This window comes from Uloborus diversus, chromosome 6, assembly GCF_026930045.1.
Source record: "Uloborus diversus isolate 005 chromosome 6, Udiv.v.3.1, whole genome shotgun sequence".
In the NCBI taxonomy this organism is placed as follows: domain Eukaryota; kingdom Metazoa; phylum Arthropoda; class Arachnida; order Araneae; family Uloboridae; genus Uloborus; species Uloborus diversus.
Genome location: NC_072736.1, coordinates 25,374,290 through 25,394,004, shown reverse-complemented (window position 1 = coordinate 25,394,004; position 19,715 = coordinate 25,374,290). Strand labels below are relative to the sequence as shown.

At 34.1% G+C, this 19,715-nt stretch overlaps 1 protein-coding gene across 1 annotated transcript in view; it reads right to left on the bottom strand.

The window, feature by feature from the left end:
* Nucleotides 1–5,049: 5,049 nt before the first annotated feature.
* The window catches only part of LOC129225178 (ets DNA-binding protein pokkuri-like), a 111,093-nt gene continuing 96,427 nt past the window's right edge, over nucleotides 5,050–19,715 (bottom strand). Inside the window, exons 6-8 of the mRNA XM_054859740.1 lie at nucleotides 18,360–18,458; nucleotides 17,347–17,596; nucleotides 5,050–10,054 (exon numbers count right to left, since the gene is read on the bottom strand). Of these exons, the coding sequence (XP_054715715.1) occupies nucleotides 9,895–10,054; nucleotides 17,347–17,596; nucleotides 18,360–18,458 (509 nt within the window). The 3' untranslated portion in view covers nucleotides 5,050–9,894. The remainder of the gene's footprint in view (nucleotides 10,055–17,346; nucleotides 17,597–18,359; nucleotides 18,459–19,715) is intronic.

The following is a 19,715-nucleotide window of genomic DNA, read 5'->3' as shown; positions in this document are numbered from 1 at the left end:
TCAATGATGAAAAACAGATGTTTGATTTATATTTATGTTTGAAGTTATAAAAAAAGCAAAATGTTTTTGGTCACAGTAATTATATATACATAGCAGTAGAATTCAATTACGATGTAGAGATTAGGCGGTATGCAAGCACTCACATCGAAGAAAACTAGAGTAATTTGGTACTTTTTTTTAAAAATTGACTGTAACTTTAACAATAAATAGGATACAATATGGTGCAAATATCATTTGAATTAAATGTCATAAGAAATTTTATTTTAATTGCTTCTTGTATTATTGAACGCTGAATATTTTTAATTAACTATTTTAATAAAAATATGCGAAAAGGAACTTAATGTAGCAAAAATGCAATACTAGCTTGAACTGGAAGACAGGCAGTGTGCATTTTTCTGTCGCATGTTTGAAACATGGGATTAGACAGGGCCACCAAGAGCCAAGACGGACCCCTTGTCAGTTTGCCCCCCCCCCCCCTTCACACACACAAATCTCGTGCATAACATTGTCAATCTCAATGCAACAATTCTACTGTATATGTATATATTTATGCACACACAACATTTCCATTTTAAAAACCTTGCATGCATTTCAAAGATTGTATTTTAAAAAGTTCATATTAACATTTCAACTACATTATAACTTCGATTTAACACAATAACAATTTAATGATACGTTCCACTAGTTCAGGTTTGAGTGTCTATGCTTCTCGATTGAACGATTTCCTTGATTTAACGATAACTTTTTCCTGTCCTTTGACAATCGCTAAATCAATGTTATACTGTAGATTTCGTTTCATTTTTTAATTATGTTCTATCTACAGCATTTGCTTTTGCAAATGAATAATATGGCACTTTGGTAAAAAATATTATCGCTAAAATGATGCAATAAAATATTGAATACACTTCTTAAAAATCAGTAATTTAAAAGCAAAATAAAATTATTTTAGGATTCAGTAAATTTTTATTTTGAAAGTGTGAGTAATAATAATGTAGTAAAAATAAAAGTTCAGGTTTTCACTTGTTTACTACTAGTGTAATATAAAGTTGAAAGAAAATGAATTAGTTTAAAAAATAAAGCAGTAATTAGATAAATTTGTTTTGTGAGGGAACTCTGGAAGAGTCTCCAAAATCTTAAATTTAAATACATTATCTTTTTATTTGCTTGATGCAACAATGTCTCACAAGTATGTTTAAACTAAGTACAATTTCAAAATTAACTGAAATATAATTTAAACTAACAAATAAGAGGCAATTAGTGAGAAATAATTTTCACAACTTTCTGATAAAATTTAAAATTTTAATGTGAATCAGAAAATTAACTGCCCAGTTTTAGAAAAAAGAATTTAGTTTTATCACCAATCTTTTTACCTTTAATTATTAAACTAATAGTTTTCATCCATTTTTATATGTTAAAAATAATGAATGATTTGTGAATTAATAAAATTGATTTCACACATGAAAAAATATAATAATAATAAATACACATAATAAAAGTGTCTCACTTTCAAAAATATCTCACAAAAAGTGATTTGAACACATAACACTAATATTTATTTAAAAAATAAAACAAAGTAAAGAAATTCATTTATTAAGCATTTATCATGAATTCATAAGTAGTTAATCACAACCTAATCCGGCATATAGGCCCATCAAATATTTTATATATAAATAGATCTGACGGAGATTCAATTTCACTGAACTCGCATAATTAAGCTGCTCTATGTAAAGTGTTTGCAAGTTTTATTATTTTGTTTTACCCTGAATATAGACCATTCATAAAACTATGTCCAGAGTTATGACAAATAATTAATATTGTTATTATCCTCTTTTTAAATTTATTTGAAACTAAATTAAATTGAAATATTGCTCCGATTTAAGTTATTTAGTTTTCTTTTTGGTTTTTTCTGTTTTAGCAATTTTTCTCTTTGGGAGAACATTTTTTTTCTTTCGAAAGAGTAACTGCCCCCTTTTGACTTTTCCCTATGATCAAGAAAGGAGGTTGTGCTAACTGATTCTGTCCAGTGCTCTCAAGTTTGCTTTAATGTCGAGCACATGCTCAACATTAAATATTTTTGATGGGTTAGGTGTTAATAACCAGTTCAAGGGGCTGAAACAAAAGTATCTATAAGATGTAAAAAAAATGATACATCTACTCAAAATAAATAAAATAGGTTCAGAAATGGAGATGAATGTTAGCTCTTTTCGCTGAAAATATAACCATTGTAATGTTTACTATCCTGTTCAATAAAATTTATCAGCATATTGATTATTTGATCAATTAAAAATAATATGTACTGTCTGATATTTTAACGCGAAACCTTACTCGAATTTTCGCATGCGTCAGGTCTCTTCCGATTTTATCAAAACAGGGGTGATAGCAAGAAGGAAGTAACGAGCAAGCAAAAACTGAATGCATCGGGAAGTGAACATCCTTAAACCATCACCCTTTTTTTAATTGGAACCGTTCGCAGCTGCTATTCGCGGAGTTCGAGAACAGACAGTATGTACTTTTCTTTGCATGTGTATTGTCCATTTTTCACGAGAAGGCACTTGACTCCTTCTTCGTCACGTGGTATCCGATGAATCTATTTCACTGTTTTCGGCAGAAGGTATATTCGGATCATAGCATTTTGTTGTAAAAGCAGCAGTTTTTAAAATGCAAGAATAACGAAAATAGCAACAGACAAGTGATGTAAAGAAGACTAAGACTTTTTTTTCACGTTAAAATGCACGCCCAAGTTAAGGTTGTCTGGTTGTCTCATTAAGAAGTGCCTGCATTGCTTACCGATCACCCCACCTCCGCGTAAAATGGAACTCTGAGGAGGCTGAACTTCTAGGAGGCTAGGCGAGGAGTGCCTTCTCGTGAAAAAACGGACAATATCACACGTACAATCACATCATATCACACTGAGTAAAAAGTAATACCTTATTTAATATTGAGCAGATAAATTTAATGTTCATGTACCCCAGTATATAGAAAATAGTGAAATATATGAGTGTATCATGGCAAAACAAAGGCCAATTGAGTAAGAAATTTTGTCTGATAACATATGACGCTAAGAGAATTACACCAGTGTAAAACTTAAAGAGCTTCCAGCCGAGAAAATTAAAATATACAAAAAATTCACCAAGTGAAAATGTTTAAATGTTTGCAATTAATGCGGGTCTGACTTCAACAAAAGAATAAAATGTCATCTTTTTTTCTTTCTTTTTTTATTTTGAAGGTAAAATGGCACCAGTAACAGACAGTCTTAAGTTTGGATTTAAATAATAAGAATTTTAGGCGGGAAAAACTAATATTGCTGCGACGACCCATGAATACGAGGCAACCATCTAGTGTTGTCAGAGTGAATTGTATGAGCCAGTTGGTATTTACAACGCAGTGGTGAAAGGTTATGAACAGCAGTGGTGCCGACTCCATAGAGCCTGAGGGGGCAGGAGTCCCCTCAAAAATATTTTTGAGAAGGCAGAGCCCCTCCAATAAATCAAGAAAATTATTGGTTATATTATGCTTTCTAAACTCACAAATTTATTTTTTACTCGTATTTTCCTTGTTTGAAGAGTTTACCTCACAAAATACATTCAGTATTGAATTAAAACAAATAATTATTACTGTAGTAAGCAGGTTAACTGAAAACGAGTGGTGTGAATGATAGTGTTACGGTGCTGTAAGCACACTTAGACTTCGTCCCAGTAGCCGCTTTCACAACACACTTTTTGACCCGGTAAATCCCCGCTCTGGTTCCACAAAAAAAACGATTGAAAAATTCCCCATTTCCACGTAAAAAGAGGTTTTCCATTGTACCAGAGAAAGTGGTTTTTACCCAGCATCCTTAGCGGCTAGTCGACGAAATTGTTTCGCGTAATGCATTCTGGGTAAAAACATCGCTTTCACTCCAGAAGCTAGCCGGAGTAGAAAGATTCCACATAAACCCCGCAAATATCCGGAATGCGGTGAAAAGCAGGTTTTTTTCGGGGCCCTAGTGAACAAACTTGCGAGTCAAGTCTGTCGCCGGTGGGCAACGCTGCGGCACGCTCATTTAAATGTTGCTGATCTGGAAAAAATATATGAGGGTTTGATTTGTATATTAAATAGGAGGCGTAATAGTTTTGAATACTTTTGGGAATTGTGTTTAAAAGAAAAACCTTCACAAAATGATGATCATTCGCTTCCTCGGAATTGATGTACACCAAAGAGGTATGAAAACAACGAAGCCAGCTCACCACACACTTTCAAAATCCCCAAGGACTACAAAGCACTTTACATTGAAGTTTGTGAAATGGTGCAATCTTGCATTATTGGCTGGTTTACATCAAATGGACTCATACATGTCATTGCAGTTGAACAAGAGTGCTTGCTTTTTTCAAACAGAGGTGAAAATTTTTGAAAAATCAACTAAGTTTTTCAAGAATGAGCTAGACATTGAGAGACTGCGTTTACACATTGTTAGTCGATATCTCTAATGAAAAAACAACTGGTCTTAAAAACATGCGTAAATTAAATATTTTTTACGAAAATACTGTGCGTGTTTGTATTTATTTTTTCCTTTTTTCAAAGCCATTAAATGTGTGTCAGGCTTTTCGAGTTTTCGGGGCTCTAATGTTGATTACACTATTTTTCATCTCAAATTTAGAAAATTTCCCGCGGCAAGACCCCCCGGTATGCCCCCCCCCCCCCTGTCAACATTATTTTATTTGAAGTCTGTGTCTCTGGGAGTGCTCTTCCATGCAAGTCAAGTGCCCTACCTTTCTCAATGCCTAGCTACGGCACTGCACGGCTCCCCATAAAATAGATTTAAAAAAAATGCCCGTTATTAAGACAAGTGACATGATCTAGTTGAACCAGAAAATTTGTATACCAATTTTTAGATTGTTTTACTTCGAAAACACCATGCCATATGCTGTTGGTTTAAATTATACACACCAGAAAATATGGCACTTTCAGGTACAAAAATCTGACTTTTATTGGGGGGGGGGACCTCCGTGGGATATGATAACCCCCTAAACCCCCAAGGATGTCTGCCCCCCCCCCCCAATAATTTTTGTAAGTCGGCGCCCCGATGAACAGCCACCACGAGGTCTGCCAGTGTTTCATGTTCGTTTGCATTGAATAAGTTTTAGATCTAAAAACAAAGAAGTTTTGCACATTTTGAAGAGAAAGGGGGAATTTTGTCCATTACTAATTTTTTCCTCATCCTATCTGTTACAGAATAATATCAGAATTTTCACAGTCCGTTTCTGGGGATCGGACCTTTTTCAAAATGGAGTAAATAAGAATAGAATTAACTAATTCAGAGGAACCAGAAGCAGTCAAACGTTAGATGAGACGTAGTTGCGTGAGAGAAAAATAGTATAAAAAGTCTAAATATATATTAAAAAGCTCAGAAAATTGAGTAAATTTGAGAGTGATGTTTTCATTATGTCGTTACTGGTGCTGTTACCCTAGTGTTGGATACCCACCAACTTCTCAACCCTAGTGTTGCATACCCACCAACTTTTCAGCAATTTTCTGATAACATCCCTACATCTTTAGTTCAGAGATTATATAAATGTCTAAAATTGCTTTTTAAAACTTCACCTGTAGTGACATTTTCAGCGCATGGCAGATTTTGAAACTTAAAGTGTGAAATCGAAGTCCGCAAAAATGAAGTAAGGATTTTGATAAAATCAAAATGGGGCCATTCCGCGAAAAAGTCAAACTTTGTCCCGCACGTGACGGTTCATATATTTCATTAAAAAGTAACAATTTTAAAAGGTAATGACGACATTTTTTGATTAAGAAGTTACGCATAAGTTTGTGATTTGTTTGGCAGAAAAAATTTGTTCATTAATAGTTTAAAGTATTATTTTTAATGAAATATATGAGGCGTCACGTGCGAGACAAAATGACCGTTTTCCGTGGAATGGCCCATTGGTTTCTTTTGCATTAGAGTGTTTAAATTTCACATGATTGTGCAAATACTTGTTAAAAACATTTAAGAATATTTTATGGTTAGTCAGCATTTAAATTGCCCATTATTTATTCGTTGAAACCAAATGTTTCTTCTATAGTTGTTTTAAGGAATATAAACTATGATAATTCCATCTTTTTTTTTTAATAATTTATTTTTTTGAATCATGTTTGATAGTTCATAACTGAATTGTATTGATGGAAAATTCGTAAAATGTGAAGCTATCAGTTGATGCTTTCTCATTATTGCTAAGACTTAAAATTAAGACTCATGCCTAAACTTGAAGAAGGAAAGAAAAGGGCTTAAATTCTTCCTACTCATATTGTACGTTCCATGCAAAACTGGATTAAAACTTGTTCTATTTAGTGCTAAATACTGAAAAAGAGCTTTTATTATTAGATGGTAATTTTTGTGGAATTTTCTGCTTTTATTTTCTTTTCAGCTTTAAAATGATGTTGATTTTATTGAATCTGTACATGTTTCTTCACTGCACATATTGACGGTTAGTACGGAAAACAACAAAACAGCAGTACTGCGTAGAGGAATGGTTTCAAAAGTTAACGTTATAGGGCCATTCCACGGAAAACGGTCATTTTGTCTCGCACGTGACGCCTCATATAAGTCATTAAAATAAAAATATTAATGAACAAGTTTTTTCTGCTTAACAAATTACAAAGTTATATGTGAATCTTAAGCAAAAAACTTCGTCATTACCTTTTCAAGTTATTACTTTTTAATGAAATATATGAATTGTCAAGTGCGGGACAAGCGGTTGACTTTTTCATAGAACGGCCCGGCCCTATAACGCCTCTATTTTTTTAAATATTGTTACATGTTCTACTTCTGTATTTCATAAAATAATATCAGCGTAACCCTTCAGTAAGATAAATTTTTTCCGCTGTATAACCTGTAATTTAATTGAATCAATATGTGTACGTATTTTTGGTTAAACTTGTTATTTAATTTAAATGTGTTTACAAATTGTTTTTTCCCAACTTTGTGCTAGCCAGCGCCTCCAACTTTAAAATTATACTTACAAGATAAAAACTCGTCTCCCCCCCTCAACTTCCACTCACAATGTGTCGTACTTTTTCGATTTGAAAAATATTTCTCTTTTTTTATGTAGCTATGCTAAATATTAAAATTTAAAAATTCTCATTATTTATGAAAGTTAATTTTCAACAGAGAAACACTCTTTGATTTTGATTATCTTTACATGTTTATTTAAAGCATAACATGTTTTTTCCCCTTAATTTTGATCATCAAGAAAAAATAATCTTCATTAAAAAAAAACTAAACTGAAAGGTAATATTGATTTTTATACACGGAGCCCGCTTCCTCATTCCAATTTTTCTAAAAAAAATTATTAATAGTTTTGCAGCAGTAAATATTAATCTCGCAATATAATTAACACTGTCAAGACTCAGAAAAGTGATTTTTAGTGCTCTGATGTTTTGCGAAGTGTGATATTTAAATTTGAAAATGTAGGAGGGAAAAATAAACCTTCATAATACTAGTATTCTTGGCGAGTTCAATCTTTACTAGTAGTATTTGGCTGCTTCAAAAATGATTAAAATAAACTATGCGAAAACATGGGAGTGCATTTTTATTTAACAATTTTGATTCATTTTATTGTTTTACTTGTAAGTCCACAAATTTTAATCAAGAAAATTAATAGGGTTTTCGATGATTAAGTCTCTTTATTTTCAAACGATTTGACGGAATTTACCGTACATATGTTATTTTCAATTTCAATTTATTTTTTTGAAAAGTCAAAAAATTTATCCACTTAATTATTGATTTTTTTTTAAATTTGATTTTGTTGCGATTTTTTAAAAAATATCTATTAAAGTACTATATTGAGTAAAATTGACTAAAGCTAAAAAAAAATCCTCCGCTTTTCCGATGGTACAAAAAGTAGTAATATACCTTAATATTGACATTTGTTCAGTTCCATGTTACAGATCTTTGCTCGAGGTATTCACTGATGAAATAAAAAGACTACGAATTCTGTGCACTTTCTGTGATTTACAAAATAAAAAGAAACTCTTAAGATTTTTTTTTTTTTTGAGCAATCACGATTGCTTATTGCTTTCATTTGACTGTTTTTGGCGTCCTATCATTTTATTTTCCCACCGCCACTCTCCGCACCATCGCCGTCGACCGACTCCTCACGATGCTGCTCCTATAGCGAAAGCCGTCTCCAGGTTGCATCCATGTCCTACACACACGCGCATACATACACAACTACACGCGCATACATACACAACTACACGCGCATACATACACAACTACACACGCACATACACACACACACACGCACGCACACATACACACACACGCACACATACACACACACAAACACATACACAATCACATGCACACACAGATGCCTACACACACATACACATACCCCCCCACACACACATTCATACACACAACTACCCACACTTATGCCAGCAAACAGACACAAACACACATGCCTACACACACATACGCAAACCCCCTTCACACAAACACACATACCCCCCACACACAAACACACACGCCTACATACCCTCGTGAATGCGAAAAACATTATTTGAATTCAAGATGTCAAAATTCAAATTATTATTTTTTTTTTTTTTTATAATTTTGATTACAGACGATACTATTCCCTCTGACTGTTTTATTTTTTGCAGTTCCAAGGGGGGGGGGGGTCGCAATTTAAACAAATTATGGGCGGCGCTGCAGTCTCTGGCTAATGGCGGCTGAAAAGGGCAAAACCAAGACTAATCCACCCTACGTAGGATATGATCGGGTCAATGAGACGTCTGCCTGGTCCACCTAAAATTGAAATGTTTGACCTCTTGGCTAATTTCTTAAATTACCGCAAGGTGGAGTATTGAAGCTCTAGAACTGCGAATAGAAACTGCACCTATTTTTAATAGTAACTGGAGTTCCAAAGTCATGAAAACAATAGAATATTTTATAAATGATTGCACGCGAAAACTGATTAGTGTGTGCTAGTAAAATGGTGACAAATCTTCATGAGAAGTGTGAATGTCCTGTCATTTTTCGATTTAATTTTTTTTACTTCATTTTTCAAACCTTTTAAAGAGTCATTTGCAATGGGGTCGTTTCCAAAATTTTTAAAGTATTTTTTTTCTGAAAGAGCATGCTTAAAAACATAGGATCTGTTCATTTTTTAAATAATTTGTTTAAGTTTAATATCTTAAAAAAATTACTGAAATCTGTTCGTTTTCATTGTTTACGCTTCTGTCCTTTGACATCACAAATGATGAAATGCTATTCTGTGTTGCCAACCACAGAGCAAAATATTTAATTCGCATCTTTACTCACGTGTATTGGCAACGATATGGTTGATAGCAAGCGTAGAGCGCAATTTTGACTCGCTTGTTGATTATCATAACGTGGAACCGTGGTAGAAAGATGCGCCAAAATGCATCATTTGTGACGTCATAAAGACCACGCCTTGTTTTCAAAATCAGACATTTAAAAAATTAAAAAAAAAAAAAACTGTTGGGAAAATGAAAGTATTTTCTGGGTCCATGTTATTTTTCTTACTTATTCTATCAATTTCAGTGACTAAAAGTAGTACTTTTGACTGAAGGAAACCATCCCATTGTACTCTGTCTTCATTATTCAAATTGAATCGTTTTCATTAGCTTAGGATTGGCACACATAGTTATGTTTAAAACATCAGTGAATATTCAAAGAGCTGACGCATAGAACCAAACATGATTTTAAAAAAAAATGAAAATACATATGGCCAATTACATGGCTGCATCATTAGCAGTTCTCGAGGTAAATCTCTCTGGGGAAAACGGTTTCGTTACAAACCTTTGGCAATAAAAACAATTCGGAAAATATCAAGATCGAATGGTTATATTGCATTTCGTTGTGCTGCGTCAAATCCAGAGTTGTGGAATAAAAAGGAATTAATCCACGTCACCGGGCGAAGACCCTTCTTCTTTTATACTCATGTCCAAAGCTGCCTCAATGTCTGTCTGGTGTCCATTTAAATGTCCGTTTTCCAAATCTCTTGTGAGTAGAGACCTTTGCTTACAATGGCGAAGCTCATTCGGATGCCTCAGGAATCTAAAACGGGAAATATTTTAATTTTTTGTATTCGCATTGAAAGTCCAAGAACCTTCTGGGAGATTCAACGAAAAAACAGGCATTTTGTAACGCACGTGACTGTTCATACATTCCATTAAAAAGTAGTAATTTTAAAAGGTTATAAATAAAGTTTTTTTTTGCTTCAGGTATCACACATACCTTTGTGATTTCTTTTGCATTAAAATTTTTGCATTACTTTGTTAAACTATATGCTGATCTGGAGCTTGAATGGTCATCTTGTGGTGATTTTAGAAATTAGCCGAAAAGGTAAAACATTTCAACTTAGCTCGGATAAAGCAAATGTCTCGTTGGACAGCTTAAGTGGGTGAGTCTTTGTTTTACCTTTATCAGCAGCCATATGAGCCTGAGATTGCAGCGCCTCCTACAGTTTATTTGAATTACTTTAATTAAATGTATGAGCTGTCACGTGTAGGTAGTGTTGCAAATAAAGGGAAAACTCGAGTTTATTCCCGGGAGTGAACCGGGTTTTAGCACCAGCTAGTTTATAGAAAGCCCAATCACTGATTTCGTCACGTGACCGAAAAAGGCTGACTCAGAGGAAATTTCCCGATGAAAATCGCTTTAATTTATGTCTCTTAACATACTAAAGCTATTATTTTGAGAACAGTAGTTCACCAAACATATTAACATTGATCAAAGAAGAAATCAAAAGTTTATTTTCCTAGTTAACGCACTTTTTTTCTTTAAATTGAGCAAATATATACAAAAGAATGTAAGGAATAACAAGATTACAGTAACCAAAATTTTCAATACATTGTATCATATCCGCATGAATTTTAAAGAATCTTATTAGGTTCGAAAAATAATATCTGAATTATCAATATCATAACGAAGTAAACATAAATGAAAAATTTTAATTTAACAATATCATAGACTCATATTTAGACAAGAACGACATACTTTAAATTTTTCCCGTCCACTAGCTTAGAAACATTCACGTACTTAGTAACGCAATCGCAATCACAATAAAGTATTCTATAAAAAATGTATAATTGAATATGAAATGCGTTCTGCATAAATATGAAAATATGCATGGGAATTATGTAAATCATGCGCCACTATCTGCACATAAAGTAATCAAATGAATATTTTGCGAGACAGAAAGTAATATTGAAAAAAATGCCAGTTGTGAGTGAAATATTTTCTTTTTGTTTACGTTCCTTGGCGACATAAGTTTCATCTCTCCCAATCAATTAAAACACATTTTTAGCTTGATTCTTACAAATTTTCGTGAAGCTAGCATTCTATTAAAATTATTGAAGTGATGACAAAAATTTAGTGATCATAATTTCTTTTATAAATATTTCTTTCATTGCAAAAATGCAATTTGCGAGATAGAACGAGCCAATGATGGCTTAAAAAAGAAAACAAAATTTCTTACCTGTTTTTATGTTGTAAATTATATCCGTTATAGATTATTGAAGTTCTAAGATTTTCATTTGTTTTTTATTCTTCATTACAGTGTAATAGTACAAAGCTGATTTTATGTTTGCATAATTAATTTTATTATAAAAAGAGTTTTACTAAATCCAGAGTGAACTCTACTGTCAGTAGCAATAGTGAAATAACAGAATTTTTTAAAAAATACAAAGCTCTTTTTATAAGGCACTCAAAAGGACAAAATAACTTTTCTGAGTCAGAAAGGACATTTTAAGTATTCTTGTAGTTTTCAATTATTCCAACAAAATGACCCCGCCAACGAAGAAAAGTGCGACTCGAGTGATTTCAAACCAAACTTTTCCAGAAAAATATGCATGTTTCAAGACAGAAATTTATGAAAGCTAGATAGTCATAAGAAATTCTCTACGTGACTTGCAAAAGTGCGACTCGAGTCATTTCAAACCAAACTTTTCCAGAAAAATATGCATGTTTCAAACACAGAAATTTATGAAAGCTAGATAGTCATAAGAAATTCTCTACGTGACTTGCGAAAGTGCGACTCGAGTCATTTCAAACAAAACTTTTCCAGAAAAATATGCATGTTTCAAACACAGAAATTTATGAAAGCTAGATAGTCATAAGAAATTCTCACCGTGACTTGAGCCGCACTTTTCTTCATTTGCGGGGGGTCATTTTCTTAGAATAATTGAAAACTACAGGAATACTTAAAATGTCCTTTCTAACTCAGAAAAGTTAATTTGTCCTTTTGAGTGCATTATAAAAAGTGCTTAGTATTTTTTAAAAAAATCTGTTATTTTATTCTTTTTAATGTAAATGTATTTCACAATTAGAATAATGTTACCATCACGAAACTTCACCTTATTTCTTCACATAAATGCTCCGTACTAAAAGGAAATAAACCAATACTTATACGTGCCTAAAACTTTAAGCAGTTGGCACTAAAAATAAATCCTTGTTCCTCTCTAGGATTCATTTGTGTGCTAATTTAATTGAAACCATTTGAATATTAAAGGTTTCCTAAACTAATTTATGTTTCAAAACATACAAGTTACTAGTGGTAAAGATCGTAATATGTCTCTTATTTAGCTCCATTATTGATTATTTTCATTGATGAGAGCATTTCATGCTTGCTCCAGAGAAGCCTTGATTCAAAATTTTCATTAGGATTACTATTAACATTACTAATGCAAGGCAACAAAATTTGTAGCAATTCGCAACTCCAGCGCTCGAATACGCAACCTTGCAGAGAATTATAAAATTAAAGAAAAAGGCGTTCCACGTGTGTCTGTTGGTAAACATAGGCAGTTTGTTATGAGCATTTATTAACGCATTCGATGTGTCTTAGATTGCTTTCTGCAACAGGAATTGTTTCGTCCCTTAATGGTTGGTATTCTCGAGCTTCTTAAAATATTGTTAGTTTTCATTATTTCCCTCTAAAAAGTGAGATGATTGTCGTAAATGGCGAAAGCGTAAACACAAGAAAACTCTGGATTAACAAACTTCGCATTAGCAAGAAATTCTCGTTTGTTCGATACATTTTTTTTTTTTTTTTTTTGAAAGAAGATAACGTGATACTAGGTAAATTTGTTTTTATTGTTTTGTATGGATTTGTAAGAGTATGGGGTTTTTTTTAATGGGGCTTGGGGTTAAGCTCGAAAGAAGGATTTGATAACATTAGCAAAAGAATTAGGGCTTTCATCTCCGCCTAGTTTAAAAATAATTAATTTAACTAGCTTAATTTTACTGCAGCATTTAGTTGGAAAGGACAGTTTGCAAAATATTTTCTTGAATATATTAGCGTAGAACGAAATGAAAAATGTTTAAAGCTGAGAATTTTCATCGCCAAAATAGTGAGATTATAGTTTAGGGTTATAGTTTTAGTAATGTGCAAGGAAAGAACCCTTGGCAAGATTTCGCAAGTCAGTTGTAAACCATTTTTATTTTTTATCATGTATGGATTAAAATGGTACAAAGATTACAGAATTCGATAAGTTTAAAGAAATAATGGAAGATCAATTAGAAAGAAAACTACCACCATGTATCTGAGAATTTTATTGATGAAGCATGATAGAATTAAATTATAATTCAGAAATTAGAAACATACGAAATAGAAAAAATTAAAATTAACCGATTCGGCAGTTTCAGAAATAACTCAGCTACCAATGTTTCAAAATTGAAGCTACAAAAACGAAACTTTTAACAATCTGAAGACATTAAGGAGAGGGGAATTCCGGAGTGACTCTCCCCTGGAAGTTTTCGTAATTGAAGTCCTCCTTAAAACAAAGGTTTTAAACATTCTTCAATGATGTTAGTGGGAAAAATTCAGAGGTTCATCCCCATAAAACTAGCGAAATTGTAGCTTTAAAAAAACAATTTTCGACATTGTTTGTGGATATTAGAGGGACGGACTTCGATGGCCCCTCCCAAGGAATTTTTAGAAATTGAACTCTTAAAAATTCGGTTAACGGCTATATTTGATAAGGTTAAGGTCCTGGTAATTTTTCGAAATTGAAGATTCAAAATCGCTACAGACGATCTTCGGTGTTGTTAGTTGGCGGAGTGTTCGGAGATTCCTCCTCCTGAATAATCTCTACAAAATTAAAGACCAGGAAACAAAATTTGAAACCACCTGTAATGATTTTCGGTGGTGGGGGGGGGGGGGGGTGGGCTTCGCGCACAGCATTCTTAGTTTCAGAAAAGAGGCGGAACAAATTAGCTGACCAAGAATCAGCACTGTTAAAGGTTTTTAACTTACAGATTTCTTTTTAAAATAATTAAGGTTTTTTAATAACATTTCTTTTCCTTGTTAAAGAAACTTTTCTTTCTCTAAGACGTGTTCATTTTTTTTCTTTTCCGTAAGAAAGAATACTTCTGAAAAATAAATAAATAAATAAATAACTCAGTATTCTGGGGTAGGTACGGGCCCTGTAGACTGCCCCTCTGGTTGCGTCACATAAGAAGACGACTCATATCATCAATATATATCAAGACAAATATATATTGATGATATTAGAGAAATAAGATGTTCGACGGCCTTACTTCACTTCCAGATAGTTTTTTTTAAACTTAAGTCATAAAAACGCTATTGTAAACTATCTTTCGTAATGTTGAAGGAAGGAATGAGGTTCATGTGTATTTTTTTGAGTTTCATGAGCGCAATTTCAGACGATCTTCGATGATGCTTCGCTACGAGAAGTTGAAAGGCTCTCCCTTGGAAATTGAAATTCTAAAGACGTTATTGCAGTATCTCTTTGATGACGTTAGGCGTTAGTGGAAGGGTTTGGATCTGGAACTTTCTCCCTAACATTTTTCGAAATTGAAGTTCCAAAAACACAATTTATGACGATCTTTGGTGATGACAGAGAGGGGAGAGGTTCGGCCCTCCTCCCGGAAATTTTTAAAAACTAAAATCATAAATTGAAAAAATCGCAAGCCAGGTTTAACAATAGACGAAAAAATGGAATTCTGAAACTCTCTCCCGGAAATGTTTCGAAATTAAAGTCCCAAAAATGCAATTTTTGACGATCTTCAATGATGTTAGGAGGATAAAGGAAGACCTACCCCGCAGTTTTTTTATTACTGAATGTTAAAAAACGCAATTTTTGATGATCTTCGATAACAGTATGGGAAAGGGGGTGGGGGGTCAGAGTTCTCATGTGGAAATGTTTCAGAATTGAAAACCTAAACATTTGTTATCAACATGTATAACCAGGATACGTAGTAAAAGGTTAAATGATTAAAATCAATAGCTCCTCATTTGAAAAATTTCTGTATCCGCTGTTGAGAATGGGCAATTCTCATGATATTGCGCTCTTCGGGAGACGTAGAGCCGCCCCACTCTTCACTGGTTGAAAAACGGTGAATGAAGTAAAAAATTTTGAAAATGTCTTTCTTTTGCACTCAGTTCCAAAAGTTCCCCTAAATTTAGAGGGATACTCATAAGATGCAGATATTGCGCCCCCTAGGCGGCGCGGGTTGAAACCACCCGCGCCCCCACAGGTTGAAAATCTGTAAATGAATCAAATAAATTTTCCAAGTGTCTCTCTTTCTTTTGTACCCGATTCCAAAACTTTCTCAGTAAATGTATAGGGAAACTCATAAGTTGCATATATTGCGCCACCCTGGGAGGGGGGGGGGGGGGCTGAGAACCGATGAATGAACCAAATAAATTTTCCAAATGTCTTTCTTTATTTTGAACCTAATTCCAAAACTTTCTTTCTAAATGTAGAGCGAATACTTATAAGTTGCGAATATTGCGCCTCTAGAGGGGCGCGGAAGCGGTCCACTTCCCACAGGTTGAGAACCGAGGAATGAAACAAATAAATTTTCCAAGTATCTTTCTTTCTTATGTACCTAACTCCAAAACTTCCACCCTAAATTTCAAAGGAAAACTCATTAGTTGCGAATATTGCGCCCCTAGGGGAATGCGCCCCACTCCGCACAGATCCACTTCCGCACTAAATAACTTTTCTGAATGTCTTTCTGATGTACTCAATTTCAAACCGAATTCAGAGGGAAAAGTATAAGTTGCGAAAATTGCGCCCTTAAGAGGGGCGTGAAAGCGCCCTACTTGATATTGGTTTAAAACTGGTAAATGAGACAAATAAATTTTCTAATTATCTTTCGTTTCCACCTAATTCTAACCCCCCCTATATTTGGAAGGAAAACTCACTAGTTTTGGATATTGCGCTTCTAGGGGACGTGCCCTACTCCCTACACATTGATGACTGGTGAATGAACCAAATAAATTTTCCAAATGTCTTTCTTCCTTTCGTACCCAATTCCAAAAATTTCCTACTAAATTTAGAAAGAAAGCTCATAAGATGCGGATATTGCGCCCCCTAGAGGGGCATGAAAGCGCCCCGCTCCACACAGGTGGAGAATTGGTGGATAAGACAAATAAATTTTCCAACTATCTTTCCGTTCTTTCTTTTTCGTAATTAACTATTCGTACACAAATCTACATTTGCGTCACACATTACTACTTTTTTTTTTCAAATTATTTACTAATTTCTATGCATGAATATGGGGTGGGGGGAGAGAGGGAGTTAACCACAGTTTTTTTTTTGGTTGTGCTTTTGTGAACAATGTTTCTTATCGACAAAATTTTTTAGTAAATCTTTCAGAGTGTTTAGGGTCTACGTAGCTGAAAGTAGTAGTAGCCGAAAGCGCTTTCGGCGCCCCCTTCCTACTGGCGCCCCTGATTTTCCCAGGGAGGGGCAATTGCCTCCATTGCCCCCCCCCCCTTTGGATCCGCGCTTGGACCGTAGCCCAATTCTCACACTCAATGTCGAATATTTTGCGTCACTGAGTTCACCTCCACCATAACACTTTTTCATAGGCCATTCAAAATTTTGGTAAGTACGTAAAGAGCATCTTTTACGAACCCCCACAAGAAAAAATCGCAGGGTGAGAGATCAGGAGACCTCGGGGCCAGAACTGAAGTGCTAAGTACAAGCCATGTCGCTTACATCTGATGCTAGTTAACAATTCAATATCTGACGCGAGGCTGCACGGCTCTAGAGCCCTCGAGTGGTTAGTATTCAGAACTTTACAGCATCCTCTTTCAAATATACCTGACAGAATTCAAATAAACGTACGGTGCAGGAAATATAAAAATTTGAAATTGTGTCTATCTTTTTTAATCGCCCTGTATTTTTATAAGAGATGGTGTTCGTTTTTGGAGTGCTATTCGTTTTCGGTAAACGGTTCGTTGCTTCATTTACATTACATAGACTCAAAAGGGAAGGGTTTTCAGTTTCAAAAATCTGAATGTGATTGTTATAATTACGGGAAAAAACCAAAATAGAGTACTCCAATGCGTCCAATCGGAGGTTAAGAACGAATACCTATAACAGTGTCTTTCCCCTGGTTCTTTCTGCAAAATTCGAACCCGGTAGTAGTAGCGCAGGGCTCGGGACATCTTGTCGAAGTTCATGTTCAGGTGGTTTTTCTGCTTTCCCCAGAGAGAGGCGAGACGGTGGGGGTCGGTGATTTTGAAGATGCCTCGTGCTTTATCCTTCCAGATGATGCAGCAGTTGTATCTCTGCTGAGAATCGTTCAGGAGCTGCTGGAGGAAGTCCCACAGGAGACGGACATCTGTTGGAGTAAAGTAGGAAAGAATTAAGTGTGGTGGACATAATATTAGCGCAGACATCTCATAGAGAAAGCACGGGGTTGCTTCCCGACCGCCAACATGAAACAAGTTTTCGTTTGATTGTCATGTGACAATCCGTTGTGCCATTGCAATTAGTGGAGTGATGGTATTACACTTTACTGTCCAACCACGGATTGTATTGAATTTTCAAACGTCCATATAAGACGAATGTATCTGAATGAGGAGGGAAAGTAAAAATTTGATGCCGGTATTCCGCTTATTTGAATAAGACTCTGCTTCTGCAAAAGCTGGCATCGCTAAAAAATAATAAATTTGTCCATTTCCGGCTGTAAAACGGATGTTTGTCTTTCCATTCAATCCGTGGTCAGACAGTACATTCTGATCTACTTCTCTTCATGCGTTTGTGTTGAGCAAGCTAATTTGCATGGGCGCCATATGAGGGGGTGGGAGTGCCTAATTTCTAGGGGGGCAAGCTAAGCCCCCCCCCCTTAGAAATGAGAACCTTTTTCGTTGCAAAAATGTAAAAACATTTTTTCTTTAGCCCTTTATGAATAAGTTACTAAAAATGTCAAATTTTAATAACTAATTTGTACTGAAATTGGTTTCCATGGGGAAAATATTTGAGCATCCCCTCCCCCTCTTAAAATTTTTCATATGGTCGCCCATAGCTATTTGCTCACGTTACTAAATGAATTTCTTCTGTGTTCAAGTGCTACTGCTAAAATTAAAAAACAAAATACTTACTTATCTTTTCTCCAGAACTTTCAACTGAAGCATCATTGAATTGTGCAAGATGCCGTATTTGAGGAGTTAATGACTGTGATGTATTTGTCGTCATTAATTCTAGGGAGGGAAAAACAAATTATTTTAGTTGGAATTTAAAAAAAAAAAACATTATGAATGAGAGAATACTGTGAATAATCGGTAGTATTTAATTTTTCATTTCAGTAATTCATAATAAGTAACTCAAAAGGGAAAAAAATGGCTACGACTTCATACATAATAATTATTGATTGTTTGTCTCATATATTCGAAACTTTAAACTTAGTTTCAAAAAGGAAATCTTGCTATACAAGGGTACAACGGACGAGCATTTTAAATTCATAATAGTTGAGAACGGCAAAAAAAAAAAAAAAAAAAAAAACATAATTTGCAATTTTATCAAAAAAGATTATGCATCAAGCGTTCCGAATCCTGAATTTCAAAACCTAGTCACCTTAAGTTGCATGTGTGCAGTTATTTTATGCGATATCCGTATTAACGATATTATTCTATTAATTCTGTTTAATTGTTCTATACTTACGGAAGGTGAAATAGATGTAGTTAAATTACTCCAAATTTACAAGTAGATATATTTTCGAAAAGATAAACTTAATTACAGTACGTGTTCTTCCCTCGATTTAAAAAAAGAAAAGAAGAGAGAAGAATTAAAAAAAAAAAAAAAGAACCAAGATATTTCTTCACCAAAATTGGAGATCTGACGAAATCTGGATTTTAATGAGGAACACACATACTGCTAGAGATGGGTAGTTCATGAATGAACGGGTCTAAAAGACATCAACTAATTTTGTATATAGTTTTCTCATTTAATTTCTTAATTATTATTATTCTTTCTTTTCTTTATTTCTTTCTTTCTCCCCCCCCCCCTTTTTTCCCCGTCTGATATAACTTTTATTCTACAAGTTCAAAATCATTTTTTGTTTTATTTTTACTTTCAAAATGTTTTATAGGGCGGTATTCGGAGATTTTTTAAAGTTTTTGAAGATCAATTTTGCAAATTTTATGACGTCAGATCAACGTATTTTATGTTTTTATTAAATAAAATGTGACTATTCAGCGTTGTGCCATGCTGGAATTGAACCTGTGACTTTTGGAATGGGAAACAGATGTCTTAGGACTTCAGTTACCGAGAAAAAGTTGCAAAATAAACTTTTATTGCTTTACACATCTAAACCTAAATAAAATACTTTTTGATTAAATTTTATTGGCATATTTTCTTAGCGTGAGGTAATTTTAGTTGCTTTTCCTTCAAGAAATATTAATAAATTAATGAAAAATTCTCAATGTGCGTAAGTAACTCTCGCAGAGTATCACTTTTTA